Below are 19,745 nucleotides of genomic sequence, written 5' to 3'. Positions count from 1 at the left end.
CAACCTGCTCTCATAAGGCATGCTCCCCAATCCAGGCAACGTCCTTGTAAGTCTCCTCTGCACCATTTCTATGGTTTCCATGTCCTTCCTGTAGTGAGGCGACCAGAAATAAGCACAGTTCTCCAAGTAGGATCTGACCAGGGTCCTATATAGCTGCAACATTACCTCTCAGCTCTTAAACTCAATCCCATGGTTGATGAAGGCCTTCTTAACCACATAGTCAACCTGCATAGCAGTTTTGGGTGTCCTGTGGACTCAAACCCCAAGATCCCTCTGATCCTCCACATTGCCAAGAGTCTTACCATTAATACTATATTCTGCCATCATACTTGACCTACCAAAATGAACCACTTAACATTTATCTGTGTTGAACTCCATCTGCCACTTCTCAGCCCAGCTTTGCATCCTATCAGTCCCGCTGTAACCTCTAACAACCCTCCACACTATCCACAACATCCCCAACCTTTGTGCAATTTATAGTAATTTATAACAAATAGTATGTACAACAATATAACATACAGCATGAATTAATTCTTCAACTTTTGTAATTCTAATTCAAAATTGTTCATTGTACAAGAATGTGAAGGAGAACAAAATGATTGTGACTGCAGATCCAATGCAGCATAAAAAAATACACAATAAGCATAAACACAATAAAAACAAACAAAAATACAATAAATATTAATATAAAAGCAATCCTATAAAACACAATGTACAAGTAACCATTATATACAGTACACAGACTGGTTGTATGTACGTAAAGTGATGCTTGGTGTTGTGAATGTGAGAATAGTGGTGAGTGGGTTAATTGGTGCAGGTATCTAGTGCTGCTGGCATGGATAACGCTTATGCATTTTGCGTTTACAACATGAGTATTTAGTAGTTCAATGTGACTCAGGTAGTGAGTGACCATTTTCACCAAGCTAAGCGTGAATATTAAATCTTTGGCCTTTGGTGTTGAATTTGCTCAACATTTTCTCTGAAATAATAATTAATATGTCACCATGGCATTATTTTCACAGAGAAATTCTTTTCTTTTCTCTATAACACCTTTAGGTTCCTCTGGTCATCTTTAAACGAGAGAAGGAACTTGCCAGAAAATTAGAATTCGACGGTTCATATATCACGGAGCAACCTGCTGACGATGATATTAAAGGACAGTGGGATCGACTCGTTCTCAACACACCGTAAGACACACCCATTTCTAAATTATAAGAATAGCTAAAACATGCAAATTCAAGCAGCATTTGTTTACAAGCTTTTTCCACTGAGGTTGGGCCAGGTGAGAGCTAGAGGTCATGAGTTAAGGGTGAAAGGTGAGATGTTCAAGAGGAGCCTCAGGGGAAGCTTCTTCACTCAGAGGGGTGGTGAGAGTGTGAAACATGTTGCCAGTGGAAGTGGTGGATGTGGGTTTGATCTCAACGTTTAAGGGAGGTTTGGATAGGTACATGGATGGGAGGGGTATGGAAGGCTGTGGTCTAGGTGCAGGTCAATGGGACTAGGCAGAATGATACTTCAGCATGAACTAGATGGGCCTAAGGGCCTTTCTCTGTGTTGTAGTGCTCTATGACTCGATAACTCTGAGCTAATTATGGAAGAGTTGTATAAGTAATAATATGTAAAATACCTTTTAAATTAGTAGGATTTCATTGATTTACTCAATGCAGATTGATTGAAAGTGTGCTATTGTGGATGAAAATTTAATATATGTAAACATAACATGGTTACGTTCTGTTACAGCATGTACTGTAGACTGTACAGTAAGAAAGTCTGTTCCATCAGTTTTCATCTCCAGTTTAGTAGTAGGCCTCCGTTAGTCTCGATAGACCACGGATTTGCACCTTGGAAAGTTTCCAGGGCGCAAGCCTGGGCAAGGGTTTTTTTTATGGAAGACAGGCAGATGCCCAAACTGCAAGTCTCCCCTCTCCACACTACTGATCAAGGGAAGGGCATTAGGACCCATACAGCTTGGCACCGGTGTCGTCACAGAGCAATGTGTGGTTAAGTGCCTTGCTCAAGGACACACACGCAGCCTCAGCCAAGACTTGAAACTAGCGACCTTCAGATCACTAGACGAACGCCTTAACCACTTGGCCACGCGCCTAACACGAGTTATATCCCATACATTAGTTAGCATTGCTATTCTGAAAACATCAACATTACCGTAATATTGAATTATATTTCTTTTATTAATTTATAGGTCCTTCCCAAATAACTACTGGGACAAATTTGTCAAAAGAAAGGTAATTATATATTTTTGAAAAATAATTCTAAATAATTTCTAAAACTGTAAGGCTTTTCAGATACTCTCAATTCTAACTGCAGATCTTGTCCAGAGATTTCAGTTGTGGATTGTTTGATGCTCCAACTATTGATCTTCCGCATGCCTTTGGTTTTATAATGAGAAGCCTAGAACAAGTTATTGAAAACTACGTGCCAAATTTTCTTATAGAGAAGAAATTTAATACCCCGCATTGAAAAACAAGCATATTGATTTTTTTTTTCTTTTTTTCCCAGGTATTGGACAAGTATGGTGATATCTACGGCAGAGAGCGTATCGCAGAGCTGTTAGGCATGGACATGAGTGCATTGGATGTCACTGTGCCCCAAGAAAAGACACCCGCAGCCGATAATTCTTTTCTTTCATGGTACGTATCTGCCTTGGTTTTCCAAGAGATACTAAAAATGTCCATTTGATCTGAAGCATTCTGTAATAGAGTCAAATTCTTTGTTCTGATTTTGTAATGGATCCCACGTTGTCCAAATTACGTTCATTTTTAGTAGCATTGTGGCTGTTAAACTATTTGCTATTGTCAAATGCTACCACACAATATATCTACCTTCAATGGCCACCTGCTCATTAATGCAAATATATTATCATCCAATCATGTGGCAGCAACTTAATGCATAAAATCACGTTGACATGGTCAAGAGGTTCAGTTGTTGTTCAGACCAAACGTCAGAATGGGGATGAGATGTGATTGAAGTGACTTTGACTGTGGAATGATTACTGGTGCCAGATGGGGTGGTTTGAGTATCTCAGAAACTGCTGATTTCCTGGGATTTTCACGCACAACAAGCTCCAGGGTTTCCAGAAAACTGTGCGAAAAAACAAAAGACATCCAGTGAGCAGCGACTCTAAGGGTGAAAATGCCTTTTAATGAGAGAGGTCAGAGGAGAACTTCAAGACAGGATCAAGCTGTAAGGAAGGCAACAGTAACTCAAATAACCACCATTACCACAGCAGTATGCAGAAGAGCATCTCTGAACGCACGTGTCAAACTTTGAAGTGAATGGGCTACACCAGCAGAAGACCACAAACTACACTCAGTGGCCACTTCATTAGGTACAGGAGTACCAAAAAAATGGCCACTAGGTGTCATAGAAACATAGAAAACCTACAGCACCATACAGGCCATACGGCCCACAAAGTTGTGCCAAACATGTCCCTATCTCAGGAATTACTAGGCTTACCTATAGCCCTCTATTTTACTAAGTTCCATGTACCTATCTAAAACCCTCTTAAAAGACCCTATTGTATCTGCCTCCACCACCATTGCCGGCAGCCCATTCCACACACTCACCACTCCCTGAGTAAAAAACTTACCCCTGGCATCTCCTTTGTACCTACTCCCCAGCACCTTAAACCTATGTTCTCTTGTGGCAACCACTTCAGCCTTGGGGAAAAAGCCTCTGACTATCCACACGATCAATGCTTCTCATCATCTTATACACCTCTATCAGGTCACCTCTCATCCTCCTTCGCTCCAAGGAAAAAAGGCCAAGTTCATCAACCTATTCTCATAAGGCATGCTCCCCAATCCAGGCAACATTCTTGTAAATCTCCTCTGCTCCCTTTCTATGGCTTCCACATCCTGTAGTGAGGCGACCAGAACTGAGCACAGTACTCCAAGTGGGGTCTGACCAGGGTCCTATATAGCTGCAACATTACCCCTCGGCTCCTAAATTCAATTGCACGATTGATGAAGGCCAATAGTGTCTGGTCCAAATGCCACACAATGAGATTTCTCACTGTGACCATGGTATAAGTTTAAGTTTAAGTTTCATGCTGATAAATTTTAAGTTGGAGAAGGTTTGCTAACTTCAAATACCAAAATGGGAACTTTGAATACTCAGACAGCAGAGCAGCACGAATGGTAGAGATGCTGCTGATTTATTCTTGATCTTACATGCTGTCTGTGTGGAGTTCGCATTTATTTATTTATTGTGACCACGTGAATTTCCTACAGCATCCAAAGGATGTACGGGTTAGTAGGTGAATTGCCCACTCTATGTTGGTGAGTGTTAGAATATATGAATGAATGAATGAATGAATGAAATTAATTTATTTCAGAAAGTACAAACATAACAAAAAGCGTCATTTACAATTATGATTTCATAACAATCATTTCATGGGACAAAATTACAACAAAAAACACAGATATTCTTTAAAACAGACCGAAAGGGTGTAGGCTGAAGCTCCAGCTTATTACGTTACTCCTCTTACTTATACAACAACATATTTGGCGTCAATCATCACATCAGAATCAAAAAATTTCATAATCTTTTAACACAAAATCCAATTCCAAATGTCATTTATTTACATTACTCCCATTCATTTTAAATCATGTTTTTATATTTGTTCATTAAATACTTTTTAAACTTGTGAAGTTTAGTGCATGTTTTTAAATTCTTACTACAAATGTTCCACAGATTCACCCCTCTGACTGAAATAGAGTGATTTTTTACATCTGTTCTTGTCCTTTGTTTTTGAAATATTCATGTTCCTCTCAAACCATGTCGACTTTCTCTCATTTGAAACAACCTTTGGATTCTTTGAGGTAGCTGTCCATTTTTTACTTTATACATAATTTGTAAAAGTTTAAAATCTAAAAAATCTCTGAATTTTAAAGTACTTAGTTGAGTAAATAGCTCATAATAACTTGTCTTATTTACAATTTTTTATAACTTTCTTTTGGAGTAGAAAAATGGAATTTGTATTTGTTTTGTGTGTATTTCCCCATACCTCTACACAGTAAGTCATGTATGGGACTATAAGTCAACAGTATAATGTATACAAAGATTCCTTAATTAAGAAATCTTGCGCTTTGTACAGTATTACAATAGATTTTGACATTTTTGCTTTGACATCATTTATTCGTGGTTTCCAGCTTAATTTACTATCTATTACCACTCCTAAAAATTTTGTTTCCAATACCTTATCAATTTCAACATCATTTATTCTAAGTTTACAATATGAGTTTGGTACATCTTTTCCAAATATTATGAATTTAGTTTTACTTAGATTCAGTGATAATTTGTTAGTGTCAAGCTATTTCTTTATATGGAAATATTGAGAGAATAAAATGTGATCCATATAGGGTTAGTGGAAATAGTCAAAGAGGGTGGGCAAAGAGCTTGTTTCTGTGTTGTATAACCTTATTCAAAGATTCAAAGTACATTTTTATCAAAGTATGTACACAGTATACAACCGTGAGATTTGTCTTCAATACAGCCATGGAACAAAGGAAACCATGGAACCCGTTCAAAGAAAAACATCAACACCACCCATATGCGCAAAAAAAAACCCAAATTACCCAAATGGCAACAAAAAAAAAGCAATAAACAGAATAAAAACACAACATCACAGAGAGTCTGTATTCAGTTCAGCTCAGTTTGTTATCTGCAGGCTGCCCTGATCAAAATAAGCAACAGAAAAGGAGTGACCAGGAACCAGATACACATCATAACATAAACTATTGAGCCGAGTCCTCAAACCATGTCGATTAAACCTTGCCCAAGACCCAGGGTTCCAGCACCATCCTCTGACAGCACAGAGAGAGAGAAACAGCTTCCTTCAGGAGCAGGGAGCGAGAGGGAGAGGGAGAGAGAGAGACTGTCACACACAGACACGTACAAGCAAGGTGCAGGTAGACAACGCTGAAAACTTCCTCACCTCGATGATTTCAATCTTCCTCAGCACTTTAATCAGCAAGAAATGGAGTTGATGATCATAGGCTCATGCCCATCTCTAGGTTTCTTGGCCTCGAGGCCACTCGAAGCTTCACAGAACCCATTAGACTGCTCAATAAAAAGTCACAACTTTATAACTGAAGATGTTATATAAAGCCGCACTTATCTTCCACAGGTTTCACATATCTAACACTTCCTGTTTTTATCTTTCATCCGATTGTAGGATCACATCCCTGGATATCAAGTACCAGATCTGGAAGTTTGGTGTGATATTCACTGACAATGTGAGTAGACACGGACATGCCATAAAGTGCCACTGAAACAAGATGTTTTGAGCAAAGTACTTTATAGAGCATTGGATGGAAAGCAAACCAATCGAATTGGAGCAATGGTGTTAGCATCTCAAAGCTTTAACAAGTGTACAAAAATACATGAAGGGAGAGAAAGGGAAGGGTGGGGCTTAGCTAGATCATTCTGTTATTGAAAAGATATACATTTAATTCATGTAATTAATCAGCCTGTTTGTATGACAAAGTCTTCAGCATAGTTTGGTTTAATTAGTTCTGTTTTATTTTCTCAGTCCTTCCTTTATCTTTGCTGGTATTTGGTTATGTCCATCCTTGGTCATTACAACAGCTTCTTCTTTGCTGCACATCTGCTGGACATTGCTATGGGTGTCAAAACCCTTCGCACCATCCTGTCCTCTGTAACTCACAATGGCAAACAGGTAAGACCTGGAAGTCATAGACTTATATAAGCACAGAAGTGGGCCTTTATCAACATTTTTATTACATCTTACTTCCCACTAATCGGGAGAAACTCTTTACAATTGCTTTCAAAGGAGCCACAAGCTCCCAAAGTAGAGATTGCTTCTTGGCCATCAATTTAAACTTGCAGCTTCTGTTTCTTGCAGCTGATGATGACTGTCGGGTTGTTGGCAGTCGTCGTGTATCTCTACACAGTTGTGGCTTTCAACTTCTTCCGCAAATTTTATAACAAGAGTGAGGATGAAGATGAGCCAGATATGAAGTGTGATGATATGATGACAGTAAGTTTTTTTGTTAATTTCTTTTTAAAGTTGTAAAGATCCTCATAAAGTTTTATAGCATAGAAATCAGGTATTCGGAGCAACAGGTGTATCTCGGTGGTATGTATGATACGTGTATCTGAGGTATACAAGATGATAAGGGGCAGAGATTGAGAGGACAGCCAGAAACTTCTTCCCAGGGTGTAAGTGGCCGATAGGAGAGGAAAGTGATTGGAGGAAGGTAGAGCGGGGGTGTCAGAGATAAGTTTTGTTTATACAGAGAGTGGTAGATGCGCGGAACACCCTGCCAGGGGTGGCAGTAGGGGCAGATACAATAGGGGCACTTATGGGCTTCTTAGACAGGAACATAGATGATAGCAAAATGGGGGGCTTTGTAGGAGGGAAGGGTTAGATTGAGTTTAGAATAGGTTGGTGCAACATTGTGGGCCGAAGGGCCTGTACTGTGTTGTAATGTTCTGTGTTCAATACTGCTTCTCCCACCTGTCGTGACCGCTGAGCTGAAGCAGATGGAAACTGTAGCTGGGTTTTATAAAAGGCTTTTTAGCTACACAGTAGATCTTCTGGAGAATCTAGTTCTCCCTCTTTCTACATAATGATTTATACTTCTGAAGCATAAAGACATCAATAAACAATTAATCATAGCTTCAATGGTTGTAATTCCATTCAGTGAAAACTTCAACATTTTCACTGTCAACAGGTAACATTGTGTAATTACATATTTATAATGGTGGACATCCCAAACAGCAGAACTGCTGATGGCTGGTCAGAGAACTTCTGAGCACTAACACCAGACCCCCAAAATATACAAACATGAGAAAATCTGCAAATTCTGGAAATCCAGAGCAACTGTAGAAAAGATGGTCAAGTCCTGACGAAAGGTCTCGGCCCGAACCGTCAACTGTTTATTCTTTTCCATAGATGTTCTCTGACTTGCTGAGTTCCTCCAGCATTTTGTCTGTGTTAACCAAAATATACTCTGTTACAGTGTTGAGGACAGCTCTGGGGTACAGATATGTCTGAACTGTGCATTAGGTGGCAGGAATAAGTCTTTAGCAAACATCTCTATGTTGGGGGGAGGTGTTGGTGTCATAAATTCCATACTCTGAACTACTTTCTTGCTATAGGAGTTTCCCCTGTATTCCTTATTGACTTTAATAGTGGCAAATTTACATCAAAACACTCAATTTAAACTCTTCAGTGTGAAAATACCTTCCCTGGGCTTATCCCTGTATAATTTTGAAGATCTAGACAACTTGTCTACAGCACTGAAAATTAACTCTGATCACAAAGAATTGTTTTCCAGATTAGTTACTAGCTTTATTGCAATATTTCACATCCTTCATGATCCTCTTCATGTTACACAGAACAGTACAGCGTGGGCATAGAGGCTCTTCGGCCCACAATGTCTGTGCTGAGCATGCTGCCAAATGAAATTAAATATCTTCTCCCTGCATATTCATGTGTCTCCCTGAAAGTCACCGTTGTGGCTGCTTCCTCCATCAGCCATGACAATCATTTCCAGGCACCTTGAAGTTCAAAATACATATATGCCACACATACTTCCCTAAGATTCATTTCTCTCTGTGTTAAAAAAAAAACTTGCCCCACACATCTCATTTAAACTTTCCCCCTCTCATCTTGTTTTCCAGCCTGTCTACTTGTGTTGCCTCTTTCAGGGAGCTATGGACTTGCACCCCAAGATCCTTCAGTTCATCAATGTTCCTAAGGGTTCTGCTATTTACTGTATACTTTTCTCACACATTTAAGCTTCCCAAAGTGCACTTACCCAGATTAATCTTCATCTGCCATTTTCTGCCCTATCCAGATTAATCTTCATCTGCCATTCTGTGCCCATTTTCCCCACTGATCTAAATCCACCCAAATCTTTTGACAACCTTCGTTACTGTCTGCAGTTCTGCTATTTTTTTACATCATAATTGATTAATCTAAGATTAACGCAGCAACAGGTGTAGAGAATAAAAACGCAAAATGCTGGCAGAACTCAGCAGGCCAGACAGCATCTATGGGAGGAGGTAGTGACGACGTTTCAGGCCAAAACCCTTCATCAGGAGTTGTAGAGAATTGTCTTCAGAGCTGGGCCATCAGACAGCTGAAAGCAGATTTGCATCTCAGTAAACTTTATAAGTTGCAAAGACTCTGTCCTCTAACCTATGTCTACATCTCTACCTGACAGTGTTACCTGTTCCACATGTATGTGGGTGTAAGAGCCGGTGGTGGCATTGGTGATGAGATTGAAGACCCAGCTGGAGATGAATATGAGCTCTACCGTGTTGTCTTTGACATTACGTTCTTCTTTTTTGTCATCGTTATCCTCCTAGCCATCATTCAAGGTATGACACAAGGCTTTTTAACTCAAATCTTGGCCCCGGTTTACTGACATGAGCTGGCCATCCATATCCCTGCTCTCCGAAACACACCACAAACAAAGCTGGAAGGACTGAACTTAGATGCGCCCAAGGCCCTGGATTCAAGTACCGAGTCCCTGAAAGGCAGCAGGGTCTCCATCAACATTGTAAAGGCTGGCTGGGGAGAGGAGGACCCAGATTAAGCTCTTCTGGAAGCTTTTGACTGATCGGAGAGCCCTGGGCCCACCTTTGCTGGTTGATGGGGTTTTTCAAAGTTTTTCGAGTGTCACCAAAGTTCACAAACATTTAGCATGATTAAAAATTGAACAAGTAATTCTAACGATTAAAACGTATTCAAACCTATAACCTTCTTCAAATTATCTTCAGACAGTACTTTTAATACTAGTTTGAGAACATCAATGCCTTGAAAAGAAAATCCTACAGAAAGTTGTTGCAAGAAAGCGGCATCCATCATCAGGGACCCCCAGCACCCAGGACATGCTCTCTTCTCACTACTGCCATCATGAAGAAGGTAGAGGAACCTCAGGACTCACACCACCAGGTTCAGGAATAGTTATTACCCCTCAACCATCAGGCTTTTGAACCAAAGGGGATAACTATCCAATCTCGAAATGGACATTGAACCCTCTACCACACTACTTTTTTTTAAATTTCTGTTTTTACAATACTTATTTTAACTATTTAATATACATATATATTTACTGTAATTTAGGTTTTTTTCTATATTTATCATGTATTGCATTGTACTGTTGCCGCAAAGTTAATAAATTTCACAACATTTGCCGATGTTAAACCTGATTCTGATTCTGGACTTCACTCGCCCCATCACTGAACCGCTCCCACAACCTATGGACTCACTTTCAAGGACTCTTCATCTCATGTTCCCAATATTTATTTATTTATTATTTCATTTTGTATTTCCACAGTTTGTCATCTCTTGCACACTGGTTGAACCCCCAATCCACGTGGCCTTTCACTGATACAGTTATTGTTCTTTTACTCACAACCATCCAAGCATGCTTGGGCACACACGGTTGTTTGCTTAGTGTTCTGGGAATCAATGCTGTGTTGAACATTTTTAATGATGAAGAATTATTTTCCTGGCAAGTCATTCCAGGCACTCACAACCCGCTGTGTAAAAAACTTACCCCTGATGTCTCCCCTAAACTTCCCTCCCTTAATTTTGTACATATGCCCTCTGGTGTTTGCTGTCAGTGCCCTGGGAAACAGGTGCCGACTATCCACCCTATCTACGCCTCTCATAATCTTGTAGACCTCTATCAAGTCCCCTCTCATTCTTCTACAGAAAAGTACCAGCTCTGCTAACCTTGCTTTCCAAACCAGGCAACATCCTGGTAAATCTCCTCTGCACCCTCTCCATAGCTACCACATCCTTCCTATAATGAGGTGACCAGAATTGAACATAATACACATCAAATTTGTGCTATTCTCAGAACTTTCTACAAATTGAAGTTCTATTTGGACTATTTTTATGTTCATCTCACTGGCAATAAAACAGAAAGCATAGCACCCTTTTTTAATCTGCTATGTAATCACATTGTCAAAACATTAAAGTGCTCCAGGTAACACTTTGTGGTGCATGTACCTCTGCCTACGTGGATAATCTGTTCCATGTCCTCGGTGATCCCTCAACAAGAATGAACAGTTTGTTTTACTAGTGCAGTATTTCTTAGGTGACTGGCAAAGGTCTGCTTAGCTTCATATGCTGCAATACAGTCAGTATCATCCTGCAGGCTAATGTTGTGTATTCAGGGAGACAGCATTTTATCACAGGCTACACATTGCTTAATTAGAAACAAGAGATTCTGTAGCTGCTGGAATTCCAGAGGAACACACACAAGATGCTGGAGGAACTCAGCAGGTTAGGCAGTATCTGTGGGAATGAATAAACAGTCGATGTTTCAGGCCGAGACCCTTCATCAGGACTGTTTTTTTTCATTTCCATAGATGCTGCCTGACCTGCTGAGTTCCTCCAGCGTTTTGTGTGTGTTGTCCTTATGCTCATGCAGTTCAAAATATTAGGGTTGAATTTCCATAGTGGTCTCCCATTCTCTCGTGTAACTGTAGTGGAACACCTGGATAATAGAGGCTTGGTAAGAGATTCTGTGTAACAAGCAGTATCTGTATATGTTCCCACAGGATTGTGCCAGTGCATCAACTGATGCTGCACCGACACTTTACCAGTGGTCTACTGAATCAGAATCACTGACATATGGCATGAAATTTGTTGTTTTGTGGCATTGCAATACCTAAAATAACCAATAAATTACAGTGAGATATATATATTAAAAAATAGAGCAAGAGAGCAAAAATAGTGAGGTAATGTTCATGTGTGCATTGTCCATTCAGAAATCTGATGGTGGAGGGGTTCCTAAAATGCATCTTCAGGCTCCTGTACCTCCTCTCTGATGGTAGTAATGACAAGTCCTGGGTGGTGGGAGTCATTAATAGCAGACGTCACCTTTTATGAGACTCCGCCGTTTGAAGATGTCCTCAATGGTGCGGAGGTGGAAGTGCTCATGGTGGAGCAGGCTGAATGTACAACCCTCTGGCAGCTTGTTCCGATCTTGTGCAGTGGCTCCACCATATTGAGGATGAGTGACAGCTGAGCTCTCACCGTTCTAGTGCCTCCCTCATTGGAAACCTGCTTCATTGCAATGGTGAGAGAGAGGTTTCTGCACACCAGCCTTTGTCCCAGTCTAATATATACACAAACATTCACACAACTGAACTATGGTTTTTGTAGAACAGTCGTAGAATCTCACACAACTCTCAGCACACTAAAAAACAGTTCTGCTTTTCCCTTGATCTCTTCCAACTGAATTTTGATTTGGTACTTGACGGTGAACACTAACTAGACGTGTATTGGTGAAGAAGTAACAATGTCTTGTTTCCACTCTTAAGGTTTGATCATCGATGCTTTTGGTGAACTGAGAGATCAGCAGGAGCAAGTGAAAGAAGACATGGAGGTAGGATTGAGGAGTTGCTCAGCATACTTCTGTTGGTGCTTTAACGTATAGAACAGGTTTGACTTAAATCAGTTGTGTCCAATAAATAACAGGATGTCAGATCCAGTGGCAAAGTTGGCAAGTGGCCTCCAGTTTATCACACAATCAAAGCTAACACTGCAGGTCAGACAAAGGAAATCAGTCAAATGAAAACAAGACGTTTTGTGTCTCAGACAGCTGACCCACACCGTGAACTCTCATGTCAATGGTGAATTTATAAATTGAGAAAATCCCGTGAGATTGCGTGGTGCATTGATTACAGGGACGAAAGTAAATAGGAGAAGCCAGTGAAATGAGGTAACATTTCAAAAGTTCTGAGTGTAGGAAACCCATATAACCATATAACAATTACAGCACGGAAACAGGCCATCTCAGCCCTTCTAGTCCGTGCCAAACGCTTACTCTCACCTAGTCCCACCGACCTGCACTCGGCCCATAACCCTCCATTCCTTTCCTGTCCATATTCCTATCCAATTTTACTTTAAATGACAATACCGAACCTGCCTCTACCACTTCTACTGGAAACTCATTCCACACAGCTACCACTCTCTGAGTAAAGAAATTCCCCCTCGTGTTACCCTTAAACTTTTGCCCCCTAACTCTCAACTCATGTCCTCTAGTTTGAATCTCCCCTACTCTCAATAGAAAAAGCCTATCCATGTCAACTCTATCTATCCCCTCATAATTTTAAATACCTCTATCAAGCCCCCCTCAACCTTCTACACTCCAAAGAATAAAGACCTAACTTGTTCAACCTTTCCCTGTAATTTAGGTGCTGAAACCCAGGTAACATTCTAGTAAATCTCCTCTGTACTCTCTCTATTTTGTTGACATTTTTCCTATAATTCGGTGACCAGAACTGTACACAATACTCCAAATTCGGCCTTACCAATGCCTTGCACAATTTTAACATTACATCCCAACTCCTATACTCAATGCTCTGATTTATAAAGGCCATATATATTGATCACCTCACCAATCTTGCATGAAATCATGACAAGAAATTCCATAAAACTGCAAGCAAACAAAGACCTGTAACAGCAGAAAGTCAGCAATGGCCTTGGTGCAGTACAGTTACTCTAAAGGACCATCAAATCAGGATGATTTAATTGTCACTTTTCAGATATGACCAATATCCACCACAAATAACACAGAGTTAGTCAAGAGGGGTTTAACCTGTTCACACCCTGTTGTCATGGCAACACAGATCACTGATCCCAATTCCAGCCGATACAGGACCATCTTCTCTGTGATTTGGTCTTCTTCAAAGTACATAACTTCATTTTATGAACAACAAAAACCTCTTAAATGGAAAATAACATAGCAATTTCTGGTTCATGAGACCATAGTTACATTTAACACTGACGCCAAATTGCATTTCTCCCCAGCAAATAAAAAACAGGCTATAAAATTGTTCGGTAAATCATCAAAAAAAACGCAGTTTTGTATAGAAGGCCATTTAAATTACAGAATGAGGCAACCATTCAGTGAGGAATTGTACTCAGTACTGGAGAGTACACAGAAAATAAAGTAAGGGCTTCAGATTTACCAATTGAACTCCTTCAGCTGTTGTCCATATGGACTCTAGTAAGGCTTTTGACAAGGTCCCTCATAGTGGACTGGTCTGGAAGGATGCATCCTTGGAATCCAGAGGGAGTTAGCGGATTGGATTCGGAACTGGCTCAGTGGCAGGAATTACAGGGTGCTGGTCAAGGGTTCTTTCTCAGACTGTGATACGGGGCTCGAGGCTAGGATCTATGCTGTTTGTCATTTATATAACCAGTTTGGATGTACAAGGCATAGTTAGTAAGTTTGTAGTTACTTCTATCTACATTGTAACTTGTTCTTTGTTGTTGTTTTGTGCTGGTTAGTAATTTCCTCTCATTCAGAGAAGATTCACTAGAATGATTCTGGGAATGAGAGGGTGAACATATGAGGGGCATTTGACCGATCTTGGACTGTACTCCTTGGAGTTTAGAAGAATGAGGGGGGACCTCGTAGAAACATTTCGAATGTTGAGAGGCATGGACAGAGTGGATGTGGCAAAGTTGTTTCCCATGGTGGGGGAGTCTGGTACGAGAGGACATGACTTGAGGATTGCAGGGCGCCCATTCAGAACAGAGATGTGAAAAAAATTTTTAGCCAGACGGTGGTGAATCCATGGAATTTGTTGCCACGGGTGGCAGTGGAAGTCAAGTCATTGGGTGTATTTAAGGCAGAGATTGATAGGTATCTGAGTAGCCGGGGCATCAAGGCGGGGGAATGGGACTAAAGGGGAGATTGGATCAGCTCATGATGAAATGGCGGAGCAGTCTCGATGGGCCGAATGGCCGACTTCTGCTCCTGTGTCTTATGGTCTTATGGTCTTTTCACTTAACAGACCAAGTGCTTCATCTGTGGAATTGGCAGTGACTACTTCGACACCACACCCCATGGGTTTGAAACACACACTTTAGAGGAACACAACTTGGCAAATTACATGTGAGCAGTCAGTTTGGCAAAAAAAAAGGGCTTTTGATGTGCATGAGTGTGGCGTTAAAAATTGTTCATTAACGTGCATGTCTGAGAGCAAGATACATACAGTACATTGCAAAATATTATATCGAAGGAACCACACAAAAAAGATCTATCAGCTCAATGTGTAGTTGTCTTGTATTCAAGGCTTTGGTCCCAACGCTTTTAGTCTTCTGCTGGAGGAACTCAGCAGCTCAGGAGGAGCCTTAAATGCTGCCTTACCGGCTGAGTCTCTCCAACGTTTTGTGTGTTGCTCCAGATTTCCAGCATCTGTAGGCATCTTGTGTGTCACCTTTATATTACTTTCCATTTTGAATCTCTTTTTTTTTAAGTTTTCTGTTATACAAACTCCATTATAGAGCCCTGATTAATACTACTACTTCCAGTTCCCAAATCGCTTGCCTGTAACCATGTTCCTTCACACTTTTCCTAGACCTGCAATACATTACAATCGTATTTAAAAACCTCTCCGGTATTTGTAAAGGCCAGAGAAACGTGAATGATGATGAAAGTCCTGAATTTGGTATCAATAGGAAGCATTTAAGTATCCTCCTCCCTGGGAAAATAAGACGAGGGCCCAAATATACCTTTGTATAGGTCCAAATAAAAGTGCTGTGTGATTGAAAATTGGTTTCGACCTCAAATGTCGATTATTCCTACCCTTCGCTCACCCAGAGATGCTGCACGACCTGCAGAGTTTCTCCAGCTTTCCTTTGCTTGCCTTATATCTGACTGAAGTGTTTTTAATCAGAAACAGAATACAGGCCCTTCAGCCCACAAAGCTGTGCCGAACATGTCCCTACCTTAAAAATTACCTAGGGGTACCCATAGCCCTCTGTTTTTCTAAGCTCCATGTACCTATCCAGGAGTCTCTTAAAAGACCCTATCATTTCCACTTCCACCTCCGTTGCCGGCAGCCCGTTCCACATTCTCACCACTCTCTGCGTAAAAAACTTACTGCTGACATTAATTGTTGTAGAGCCAGTGTCATAGAGGGCGCTAAAGCCTTGTATGTGAATGCATGCTTATCTGTGACCATCTTGTGGCTTTCAATTGCTCAGGTCCCAGGCTTCAGCTTTTCCCCATTCTCTCTGTTGCTTGCACCATGATTGAAAACACTTTAAGCTCACAGTCTCTCTATTTCAGGTTCTTCCTGATGTATCTAATTAACAAAGATGAAACTGAACACACGGGTCAGGTACGTGGTCTTCCTGAGCCCATTTGTTGACGCTAAGTATTTGTGCAAATACGGGCTGGGGTGTGGGCTGAGCACAGATGGACAGATGGTGAGTTGCGGAAGTGTGGTCTCACCAGAAAATTGTACACTTTGCGACACTTCATCCGCTGCACTCAGTGAAGGCACCCTTTACACCATCCCGTCTCACTGTGTTGTTAATTTCAGAATACCATGTTCAGAATACCCCTTGTTCTCACTGTCGACAACATTCTCTAAGGCCATGCCATTTACCGTGTCAGTCGTGCCCTTGTTTAACTGACACCTACTATTTACCTCACCTAAGTTCCGTTTGTCCACTTCCTCAGTTCATCTAGATCCTGGTTTTGATTTTAGTAGCCTTCTTCACTAAATCGCCAATTTTGGTGTCATCTGCAAACTGACAAGTCATGGTAACAACATTGTAATCCAAATTATTCATATATACAACAGACAACAGAGGACCCAGCATCCTTCCCTGCAGCGCACAGGACTCCAATCTGAAAACAACCCTCTATCTCCACTACCTGACTCCCTCCATCAAAGCAATGGGCAAGCTCAGTCTGGATCTCATGCGAACTTGCCTAACATGTGGGGCTTTGCCAAGTCCACTTAGACCATGTCTACCACGCTACCCTCGTCAATCCTCCCCGTTACCTCCCCAAAAAAACTCTATTGGATTCAAGAGACACAATTTGCCTTGTACAGACTATTCCTAATTAGAGAGATCCTGTTCCCCAGTCTGGCCGTTCTCCTCTGACCTCTCTCATTAACAAGGCATTTCCGCCTACAGAACTGCCACTCACCGGATGGTTTTTGTTTTTCACACCATTCTCTGTAAACTCTAAAGACCGTTGTGTGTGAAAATCGCAAGGGGGATCAGCAGTTTCTGAAATACTCAAACGATACTCTGGCACCAACAAGCATTCCATGGTCAAAGTCACCTGCATCAGTGGGTCCCAACCTTTTACTGCTCGCGGTCCACTTATGACTTTCATTTACCTCTGTGGCCCCCACCCTCCATAGTCTCCGTTAGTTACTGAAGTTTTTCTTGGCCATCTGTACTAATTATTCTAATATACAGTGAATGTTTACGTTTTATCAGGTTATAGGTATTTTTATATGTTAAATATAATGTTACAGGGGTATGTGAAAAATAAAACTATTTCAAAGTTCTGAATAGGATACTTTACTTATAATTATGTAGTATTATTCCAAGCAGCAACGAAAAAGCACTTGATATTGTTACTTTGCGTTTTTAGTGAGATCCTTGCGACTGATGCAAGCTGGCGAGTTTTTCAGAATCGGAATCAGGTTTAATATCTCCAGCAGATGTCATGAAATTTGTTAACTTAACGGCAGCAATCCTGATAAAATGAATAACAGTAAGCATATATATGCATATTAAATAGTTAAATTAAGAACAGTGGTGCAAAGACAGAAATAATAAAAAGGTGAGGTGGCGTTCATGGGTTCAGTGCCCATTCAGGAATCAGATGGCAGAGGGGAAGAAGCTGTTCCTGAATCGCTGAGTGTGTGCCTTCAGGCTGCTGATGGCAACAATGAGAAGAGGGCATGCCTGGGTGGTGGGGACCCTTAATGATGCACACCGCCTTTCTGAGGCATCGCTCCTTGAAGATGTCTTGGATACTATGGAGGCTGTTACCTATGATGGAGCTGACTAATTTCACAACTCCCTGCAGCTTCTTTTGATCCTTTGCAGTAGCCCCCCCCCCCCCCCCACATACCAGACGGTGATGCAGCCGGTCAGAATGCTCCCCACGGTACATCTGCAGAATATCTGGTTACAATTTGGTTCAAAGTAGTCGAAGGTTACCTCATTTCACAACATCTAGTCAGTTAGGAACTTTTGATAGCAGGTGACGAGCTTAATTAAAACCACATTCAACTACGTTTGTAGATAGAGGGTGTGAAATCCAATTTAAAACAACTTTGCTTTCTCCCAGAGCTGTGGAAACTTATTTTTAATATCACTAGTTATCCAGAAATTTTGCTTGAGCTTTTCTATCATTCTGCAGCTCAGTAAGACGTGGTGCTAACGTCATTCACATTTACCCCAAATAGATCTACCGCCCAATCTGGAATATGCATTTCCAACAGGTCTCTGAACTGAAATTCCATATCAGTGTGCAGTAGTTTTCAAATGATCAAGATTAACAATCTTCTATTTAAGAATGACTAGTAAAAGAAATTACATAAATTCACCATTTTTAATATTGTTGCTGAAAAGTTTGAGTTGTCCAAGGGAAGTGATAATAGCTTCTTTACATGATACGAGATTGTCAGTTTGTTCCTTGTAACTTTATTTGTTTAATAAATTCCATTTTTGAAATTTATCTGACAGGTAAAACATATCAGCAGTGACAATTTGTTCTCCAAGCTGCTTCTCACTTAGAAATGCTACAATTCTGTCAAGAAAAGTAAATTAAATTTCCTTCCAAAATGTGATAAGTATCAGGGGTTTAATGGAAGTTGTGGTGGTAGAAAGTGATGCTGTGGTAGACCTCTCTGCAGTTTAGCCATTTCTGGCAGATGAACCCATGTCACATTTTATACGTACTATAACACGCACGGGTCGGTGGAAGGCAAGCAGAGCCCCCCCTCCTGCCGTATCCTCACTGACTGGCCTTGCTGCAGACAGCCCCGCCCGGTCTGCAGTTTGTGATTTGGGGGTGGATGTGGAGCGGGTCACAGCGGGAACAGTGGTTTGTGCATGGTCAAACAGGAGCAGAGGTAATGACTGATGTGCTGCAAACCACCACCCCCCCGCCCCCCACACACTGGCTAATCTGTTGTCTCATTTGCATCATCTAGCATATTTTCCCGTTCATTTCATTCAAGGTTGCAATTAAATTACATATATCCATTTCTTTATTATTTATATTGTATGTCTTAGTAATATCTTATTAAAACAGTAAACCTATCATGGCCCATTCAGAAACTCCTGTTACCCACCCCCGCCTCCTCCGTTTCTTGTTTTGTACTTGTGGTCCTGATGAAATCGAGCATGGCTTCCTGCAGGTCATATGGTCCACTTTGAGAACCACTGACTTCGATCACATTTCTTCCCCATTCGGATGTTTGATCTGAACAACAACGGAACCTCTTGTCCGTGTCTACGTGCTTTTATGCACTGAGCTGCAGCCACATGATTGGCTGATCTGGTGTACCTAATAAGGTGGGCGCTGAGAGTATAACGTCTCAATCGGACTACCAGCATGTGCAATTTAAAATCGGCCCAAACATTGTGAAGCAGATGATGAACTTCAGGCTTTTCGAGTGGCTCCAGAATGTGTGAGAGAGAGAGAGCTTAGGAGAGGACTTTCAGATCCTTGGGGTGATAAGTAAGGTAAACTGGGTATACCTCAGTTAAAAACTGAACATAAATAAAATATTTACATGATGTTGTCTATTTAGAGATACAGCACGAAACCGCCCAGAAACCCACCTTTTTAACCCTAGCCTAATAACAGGATACAATGACCAATTAACCTACTAACCAGTAATCTTCGGACTGTGGGAGGAAAGCGGAGCGCCCGGAGGAAACCCACGCAGTTCAT

At 41.0% G+C, this 19,745-nt stretch overlaps 1 protein-coding gene across 1 annotated transcript in view; it reads left to right on the top strand.

Annotated features, from left to right (window-relative positions):
* LOC132381739 (ryanodine receptor 1-like) overlaps positions 1-19,745 on the top strand; it is a 500,293-nt gene that overhangs the window by 477,005 nt on the left and 3,543 nt on the right. The window contains exons 97-106 of the mRNA XM_059951310.1: positions 1,057-1,187; positions 2,201-2,243; positions 2,518-2,648; positions 6,197-6,257; positions 6,554-6,700; positions 6,887-7,021; positions 9,216-9,372; positions 12,334-12,398; positions 14,818-14,918; positions 16,098-16,149. Of these exons, the coding sequence (XP_059807293.1) occupies positions 1,057-1,187; positions 2,201-2,243; positions 2,518-2,648; positions 6,197-6,257; positions 6,554-6,700; positions 6,887-7,021; positions 9,216-9,372; positions 12,334-12,398; positions 14,818-14,918; positions 16,098-16,149 (1,023 nt within the window). The remainder of the gene's footprint in view (positions 1-1,056; positions 1,188-2,200; positions 2,244-2,517; positions 2,649-6,196; positions 6,258-6,553; positions 6,701-6,886; positions 7,022-9,215; positions 9,373-12,333; positions 12,399-14,817; positions 14,919-16,097; positions 16,150-19,745) is intronic.

The sequence above is a fragment of the Hypanus sabinus genome, chromosome 26, assembly GCF_030144855.1.
Source record: "Hypanus sabinus isolate sHypSab1 chromosome 26, sHypSab1.hap1, whole genome shotgun sequence".
NCBI lineage: Eukaryota > Metazoa > Chordata > Chondrichthyes > Myliobatiformes > Dasyatidae > Hypanus > Hypanus sabinus.
Note: the sequence above shows the minus strand (reverse complement) of the source record. Positions and strands in the feature narration are given on the sequence as shown.